At 50.9% G+C, this 8,587-nt stretch overlaps 1 protein-coding gene and 1 pseudogene across 1 annotated transcript; both read left to right on the top strand.

Moving 5' to 3' along the window:
* Positions 1-1,899: 1,899 nt before the first annotated feature.
* Positions 1,900-2,820, top strand: LOC120842088 (annotated as a pseudogene).
* A 2,212-nt stretch (positions 2,821-5,032) lies between these two features.
* On the top strand, positions 5,033-5,623 carry LOC115311064. Its single transcript, XM_029969655.2, has one exon. It carries the CDS (start codon positions 5,033-5,035, stop codon positions 5,621-5,623), a length of 591 nt encoding a protein of 196 aa, XP_029825515.2.
* The last annotated feature ends 2,964 nt before the right edge of the window (positions 5,624-8,587 follow it).

Raw genomic sequence — 8,587 nt, 5'->3', positions numbered from 1 at the left:
CAAATTCCTGCGATCTTATGACTGGACTTCGCCTGCCGGGAAGGGATTATCATGGACTTGAAAAATAACGGGCACCACCGAGTTTCGGTCAGGACATAAAACGCTTACTCGCAGGATCACGAGAGCGGCAAACATTAGCTGCTCGGGTAGACCGCAAGGGCTCCACCAACAAGGCTGCAGACGCACTTTCTCGGGCGTCCCATGATAGTGGTTGGAAGGAAGAGACGCAACCAGGGGATTGCGAGAGACGAGCTTCTCGCGCGGCCGCTCATAAGCGCGATAGCGGGGAAGGACATATGAAACAGGAGCCCGTCGCAGTGTTAGAAGGCCGCACGAGGGAACAATGAATTGTGGCTTACGGTAAAGTGGTAAATGAAGAAGAGCTTGTCGAGGCCTAAAGGGCAAATGGTTTTTGTTAGCGGGGTTTGGGGAAGATTGCGGGAAATGGCCAGCAAAACCGGGAACGCTGGCGGTCGAGTGAATGAACATATTGATTCATGCCTGCTGGGCCAAGACGGCTTATTACTCCGCTACATCCCAACAATCGACGGCCAGGAGGAGAATGACTCTCCGTGCAGGGTGGTGATTCCTAAGAGGCTACAGAGGCGGTTTATTGGATACTTTCACGACTCGGGTCTGGCTCGTCATGGCAGCGGTAGCAAGACTTTTCAAAAGTTAGGTCGCGTTGCGACCTGGCAGGGGATGAGACAGGACACACTCCAATACCCCTACAGCTGCCCAGCCTGCCAGGAAACGAAGCCGCGAGGGGGAAAGCCCCCAGGAGTGATGCAGCCTGTAGTGAGTCACTACCCTTGGGAGATGGTTGTTTGCGATATCATCGGCCCACTACCGAAACTTCCCCGTGGGAACCAGTGTTTATTGGTAATAACCGACAATTTTTCAAAATGGGTGGAGTTACACCCGCTGAGGAAGCTGGTTTCGGAGCGCATCTTGGAGAAGTTGTTGGACATTTTCATGCGCTTCGGCACACCCACGTGTCTCATCAGCGATAATGCTAGCAATTTTATCAGCAGGGTGTTCGCTGACTCCCGCTTGGCGCTAAACATTAAGCAAAAAAGGACGACACCATTCCATCCTCAGGCTAATATCACTGAGAGAGTGAACCGAAACTTCAAGGGCATGCTTATCACACTAACGAAGAGACACAGTGACTGGGACGAACACATTGTAGAGATGGGCTTCGCAATCCGGACGACCGTAAACAAATTGACTGAGTTAACCCCTGGGCTTCTAAACTTGGGCAAAGAGCTATCGTCTCCACTGGAGAACGGGTTACGATATAGCCAAGGTGCGACAGAGCGCCCACTCTCTAAATACTCGGCGGAGTTGAAAGTTCGCCTTTCGAATGCGTTGCACGATGCCAAAGAGAACCTCGATACCGCAAGGATTGAACAGGCGGCCCAGTGCGATAAAGGTCATCGTCACCTGGAGTACAAAATGGTGGACCTGGTCCTCAGGAGAACCTATCCTTTGCGCAATGCAGCGAGCGGATTCGCAGCCTATCTTGCTCCGAAGTGGGAAGGATACTTTGTAACGGCACGACTGTCACGTCTAGCCTACAGGTTCGCTTGGAAAAATGCGAGCGAGGAGTCTGGCTCGGTCCACATCACAGACCTGAAAAAGCACCATCTTCGGTATTGGAATGACGATAAACGAGAATAAAACGAGGAATCCTCTGTTCCGTGTGACACTCGCGCGTCCGGCAACGCGGCATAAGCGCTGTAGCCGAACAGTGCGCGAACCCGTCGGTGAGAGCTGATAGGGGCTCGGCGCGGCGATATAATCTGCGGCCTATAACTTGATCTAATATTTGCAAGATGTTAATGGAGCTTGTTCTGTCAAGAAATGCCCCCCCCCCCCCCCCTCGGAGAAACCAGAATGGGCGGCGCCATCCAGGAGGGCGACCTTCCACCTCCCGGGATACAGGCGAAGCCAGCCAGACCAACTCCCAGGGTGGTCAACCCTTCCGGCAGAGGACGAGTCAGCCCAACGCACCGGGTGCTCAACTCGTTCGGCACGAGACCGGCCCGACCAGTTGACAGAATGGTCAACCCCTTTGGCAGGAGACCGCCCAGACCGGCCGATAGGGTGGTCAACCCGGTTGGCAGGAGAACAGCCTGACCAACCGCGACAGGGTGGTCAACCCCGTTAGCAAGGAGTAAGGCGGACTAACCGCCAGGGCGGTCAACCTGGTTGGCAGAGACGGGGTGAGCAATCCCGACGTCGACCACGTCAACGAAGGCAGGGCGAGGGAGACGCAAAGTACCGGAAAGGTCGCAGGGACACACTGAAGGACGAGGTGCTGAAGATCATGCCCGCGCAGAAGCGGACGCGTGCCGGCCAAAGCACCCGCTTAAAGACCTTTGTGGCCATTGGGGACTTCAACGGCCAGTGGGCCTGGGTGTCAAGTGCTCCAAAGAGGCGGCCACGGGCATCCGTGAGGCCCTCATCCTGGCCAAGCTCTTCGTCATCCCCGTCCGCAGGGGCTATTGGGGAAAAAAGATCGGAAAGCCCCACAACGCCCCCTGCAAGGGGACCGGCCGCGTGGCCGCGTGCTGGTGCAGCTGATCCCGGCGCCCCTAGGCACAGGCATCGTGTACGCCCCAGTTCTCAAGAAGCTTCTGCACATGGCGGGCATCGAGGACTGCTACAATTCGGCTCGTGGCTCGACGGCCACAATGGGCAACTTTGCCAAGGTCACTTATACCTGACTCCGGACCTGTGGCGGGAGCAGAAGCTCATCAAGTCCCCTACCAAGAGTTCACCGACCACCTGATGCACGTCCACCGCCACCAGTGACTGGGGATGCTTCGGACCCCCCCCCCCCCCCCCGCCCCGCCCCCCCCCCCCCCCCGGAGTTTGATGCTTGAGGGGAGGGGAGTGTGTTGGACAATGACCCTCGCGGAGGGAAGGCGCCGAGATTTCCGAAGAAGAAGAAAGGACAAGGCTTGTGGCGGGCGGGAGGACAGGCGGTTCGAAGGAAGAGACAGACGAAAGAGCAGGTGCCAAACAAGGCCTCCAACGAAAGTCCCAAACCTGAGGAGCACAGGAAAGACACGGTCCACAGCGAGCACATGAGCAGCAGTTAAACATTTCTTGATATTAGCGCTCCCTCGTGTGGCTTGCTCGGTGCGACTGGAACTCGGCCTGATCGAGCGGTATTCACAGGCGACCCACAAGACTTTCAGACGTTCAGGCACTTCAGCCTTTCAGACCCCCTCAGTCTTTCAACTCTTAGATGCCCAAATGACTGTGAACCACACAAAAAAATGCAGTTTAAAACGTCATTAGAAATTTATTTCAGACATTGAGTTTTACATGCATGTTGCAATTCAAAATATGATAAGAATCAACGTTTACTCTAACCCAGGCGCAAGCAGCTGTAGACAAAAGCGGACATATCAAATAGGAACGACGGAGCTCTTAGTCGCAACAAAAATATCTTTCGAGGTACTCACAATACCGCTGGGTAAATTTCAGAGATGTGCGGTAGTTCTAATAAAACCGACCAGGTGCACCTCACACACACAAATACACAGTGTCAGTTGAACGTGTAGCGATAACTACGAACGCGCAACCAACATCCGCCGCCGTTGAGAAATCCTGAACAACGTTCACGGTGTCGTCCCTGGTGCCGTCGCTGTGGCGTCTCCGGAGTCTTTTTAGCTCGCTGTAGGCTTCTGAAACCGGACGGACGAAGAGGCACAAGATGAAGAGCACTGAGAGACCTTCTTGATTCGCACAGCCAGCTGCTCTAGAAGATAGCTCCCACGTATGGAACGGGAAGCCGACACTGAACGTCCGCTCGTTGTTGTGCATTTAGTTCACGCTTGTTGACTGGGGAGAAACAAACTGGGCGACCCACTTCTCACGAAAACTATATATATTTCGAGTAACGAAATAACAGGTAATCTTCAAACAAACAGGGTCGTCGTCTTCTAATTGCTTAGGGCGGACGTGTTTTCCTAGCGCTCCGCCGAAAGCGATATCTGTGTCCTGCTTGGGGGGTGTGAGCCCCCCGGACACATTCCCAGTCAACGAGGACAATGCCAAGAACAAGGGCCAGCGATTTTAAACCACACGGGGTCAATTTCGGCGAATTTGGAAATTGAGAATATAGATACCGTGATAAGCCTAACCTCTGGCACCGGCGGTACCGAGACCTTAACGGATGTGAAACAGCTACCCACGCCCAACGTGACGACCATTGATATTCAACTTCACACCGGACATCTCCTGCATTTGGGATTCGCCAAGGAAGACATCAAAAAGTTGATAACTTGACTTCTAGTCAATTACGCTCAAGAGACATTGAACCTAACCAGAAGCGCAAGTCCGCAGGGCGCCACGAACGAAGAGGTCAGCTCTTGTTTTTTACACGAATTTCCGACGCTGAAAGAATCTCAAAATTAAGAAAAGCCCTCTCCCAAGGAAAGCGAAACTCAGCCTGACGTCACTGGTTCTGTCATGATGGGAGGGATTGCCGGAGAGGACATCGAGGACTCAGTCGCGAATAAGCGCAGGAGGAAACATCCGAAGTAGACAAATGTAAACTCGGACGACATAACAGCTGCGGAAAACACGCAGGAAACTCAGTCGTCAGTGCAAACCGTTGTTCTCATGCCCATCTGCAAAGAAAACGTTAAGAACTTTACAACGAGGGAAATTAGGCGAGCCGTAGCAGAGGCGGGAATCGCAGAATCCGAAGACTACAAGATTAAAATTCAGCCCAAAGCTAATACTAACGTGCTCACCACCAGGGACGAAAAGATAGAAAAAAAAAAACTACTCCAGGTGACGGAAGTGAAAAAAGACAAAGATTCATACGCCCTAAAACCCTACAAGGCAATGGGCCACAATTCTGCATGGAGACAACAGCGCTGAGACCCCAGAAACAATCATCCTGAACCTGATACGTCAAACCGCGAAGATCGTCTTCCCAAGACTTATGGGAAAAACTAGAAACGCGGTCGTCATCACGTTTGAGAGCACTAGGCTACCAAAGAACGTAATGTTGAGCAGAGAGATCTTCACTTTGAGGCCATACCGTCCCCGGCCCGTCGTATGTTACAATTGCCATGGAATCGGTCACAAGAGCGATGTATGCCCTATCAAAGAAACCAGATGCGGCCATTGCGGCTACACACACAAGGAAAGTATGGAACAATGCGACAGGGAACCCAAGTGCCGAAACTGTGAGGCGCATCATGTTGCCACTAGTAATGCGTGTCCGAAAAGGAAGATACCCGAGGAAACGAAATTTCCGAAGCAGCCACCAACACGCCGACCAAGAGAGAGCTATCCAGCGGCAGCCACGGACAATCGAAGGCCACCTGCAGAACAGCCCAGGGTCGAAGCCAAGCAACGATCAACCCAAAGAATGATTCACGAAGAGCAGGGCAAGTGCCTGGCCTGGATGCCCGAATGGGCCCAACCCAGGGCAACTCAGGTGCTCGCAATGCGACAGCTCAAATCACCCTTCGACGCGCAAACTGAGCAAAACAAAATACGAGAGGAGATGTTCCTTGGCTTCGAGATGATCTTCCAGACACTAGGGGAAATCAAGAAAGAGATAGCAGAGCTGAGACATGAACGACGTTAAAAGAATGACGACCGGACGAACAAAGACGGATGTGACCCGCATCGTACAATGAAACTGCAGCACGTTTACGGCAAGAAGCACGGAACTTAAACTGCGCTTCGAACGACAAGCACCACCAGAATTTCTATTAGTTCAAGAAACGAGAAGCCCGAACATGGCCATACACTGCTATAACTTTTACTTAACGCCTATTATCGAGACCGTTTCTAACCCCTGGGAAAGGAACCCAGTGATTCGGAAGGAATAGGCGGCTAATGGAGTTCTTTGGCATCTACCACACGCGCAGCTTGACACCTCCGCGCTATGTTCTAGCGACAGAGAGGTCGTCGCAGCGAGAGTCAGACATGACGGGCTCAAGATGGTACACGCCTCTATATACATCGGAACCAGAGCCAAACCAAAGGAAGGAGAAACTGCAAGCTGGATCCGCGGCTTAGTTGAATTAGCCGAAGGGGACCCCCTGATTGTGGCCGGCGTCTTCAATCCCACACACAAAAATGGGGGTCGCAAAAAACACGAAAAACGGCAGGGAACTGCTGGAAGCCATAAGAAGGGAAGGCCTGGAGTTTCAATATGAGACTGGAGTGAAGACAAGGCTGGCTAAGCAGCAGAGACAGAGGGATACCACATCGGATCTCACGTGGACCACGGGGATTTGTCCCTCGAGCGGAAGCCATGGAAGGACGCGTTGGGCAGCGACCACTGCCTCATCGAGATAAAGGTAAAGCCCGGTTCAAACAGACCCGGGCTGCAAACCCGGGCGCCGGAACCCGTAGTGACGTCAGCGCTCCCTCCGTACGGGCGGTGACGTAAATACGGCTTCCGGCACCCGGATTGAAGAGTTGAAAAAATTTTCAACTTTCTCCTGTCCGGGTCGTGACGTAGGTTTCCGTATTTTCTCCGCGGCCAATCAGCGCGGCCTGCTTCCCTCCTCTGCCCTCCTTGCCTCCGGCGTTCACGTTGTTCCGCGTGCGAATGCCTCAGTCGCTCCGTGCTTGCTTCTTGCAAGAAAAGCTCCGGCGATGAACTTCCCGCCCGTCTCCGACGTGAGGAAATCAGCTCAGGCTGCAAAGAAGAGTGCCGCTGCGTTCGACGTGCCCGAGAAAGCCTATGGACTAGTTAGCTAGTTCAGCGGTACCCCTGGATCTAAGACAGGCATCGTAGCGACCACAAGGACCGAGACAAGTGAAAGAACTCGATACTGCTTTTAATAATTTATTGACACGGTTTCGGAGACACGGGAGGTGGTTGTAACCCGATGAAACGGCATCTTCAATGCAAATATCAGTAGCGTTTAGAAAGGCCGTTTGTAGAGGCAGGCAGTGGTTGGCTTGCTGGCTGCAAAGAGACCGGAAAGGCAGTGGGATGTTATTAAGGTGCAACCCCACCGTGCATGACTTTTTGGTGCTTTTCCGACGGCTTATAACTTTCTTTCTATGTATGTTGCAATTATAAAGTTAGTGTCAAATTAAAGAGCAGTTTTTCAACAATGCTTTAATGTCTTGATATCACGATTATTTTTAGTTGTTAGTTAATTAATTGGCTTTTAATAGACCACAGTCTCTAATATTGAAAAAATTATTTCTCGAGATATAACGTCACATCGTCCACGATATTTTACATGAGTGTTCGGTTAGATGTAATAAAATAAAAAAAGTAAGAAACGAACTGTACAGGTAATGTATATTTTAAGATAAAAAATAAAGTTTAAAATTGTAATATTTTATGGCGCTATAAAAACGGAATTACGTCAACTAATCAAAATAACGAGACATTAAATTATGAAGCATCCTTCGATATTACATTTTCCTGAACTTCCATATCGATATATTACGCGTTAAGAATGATATAAGACCTCAAACTTTTCCCATTCAGTTAAGGTGAATTGCAGTTTCTTAATATAAAGTACAGATGGCGACACGTGCTCACGAACAGCTTGATGTGCATTTTCCGTCGTGTGCCGCTTGGAACGCCTAGTGAAAGACAGAAAAAGCGCCAGATGTCAGCCTGTCAGATGCGTGGATGCCCGCAGTGAGCGAGCCAGAGATGTGAGAACAAGCGCGAGGCTGCGGGTGCTCCACAGCTACTTTTGCGCGCGTTTTACTGTGCGTCGGTACACATGCCCGACGCGATCTAAATGAAATGGGTGCCATGAAATGCATTCTGCCATTTCAGATTCCGCCACGTATGCGAAAACGTTTTAATGTTTTCGCATACGGTGCGACAACATGTGGCTCTCGGTGGCTCTGAAGTGGCAATGACATTAAAACGTCTCAGTTCCTCTCAGCCAACGGGCTGGCCCATGAATCTGTATTTGTCGGGTTTAAATATCGGCCGAGGTGCCCGCAATCCGACGGAGGCCAATGTGAGATTTCGGTTGCACGTCAAAAGATCTACGGTTAGTCAAAATAAACCCGCAATAATTATTTTTTTTATTTGGGTGTGTTAAGTGCTTTTTGTTGGTTTGGCTTGTGAAACCCTAAGACCTGAATATTTGCTTTGCTTTACCTTAGTTCTGAGCGAAAACAACGCAAAGGGCTGATGAAGCCACTGAAGCAGCGCCAAGAGCGCGAAGTTAAGCTGTTCGTTTTCTTTATGTGCCGATGCGGTCGGGCTAAACTAGACCCTCTAAATAAGCTACGCTTCATACAGATATGGATGCTTAAAATGATGGTTGTCAGTTATCTGAAGCTTTATCTGAAATCACAGGAAACGCTTTTCCGTCCTCCACAAATGTTTAAACAGTTGGCGACAAAGCAAAGAAATATTACGTGAGCTTCATGACACCAAAACTATTGCAGAGGAAGTCGCACTTTTCAATCATGACGACCAGCAGTTGCATTTGATTTTTACTAACCACCAACATGGCAGCGCCCAAAACAATATCGGGGGGAAAATTGCCGATACTCTAAGTGTAGCCCATTTGGTCTAGCTCACGGGATAAATAAAGTGCGGTGGGGATCG

The sequence above is a fragment of the Ixodes scapularis genome, unplaced genomic scaffold, assembly GCF_016920785.2.
Source record: "Ixodes scapularis isolate PalLabHiFi unplaced genomic scaffold, ASM1692078v2 PGA_scaffold8__174_contigs__length_109621045, whole genome shotgun sequence".
In the NCBI taxonomy this organism is placed as follows: Eukaryota; Metazoa; Arthropoda; class Arachnida; order Ixodida; family Ixodidae; genus Ixodes; species Ixodes scapularis.
The sequence above is the reverse complement of the archived record's forward strand: the minus strand, read 5'-3'. Positions and strand labels throughout refer to the sequence as shown.

What these genes read in the sequence shown, in the direction of transcription:
- LOC115311064 (XM_029969655.2), top strand. Translation starts at nt 5,033, where the DNA reads ATGTTGAGCAGAGAGATCTTCACTTTGAGGCCATACCGTCCCCGGCCC.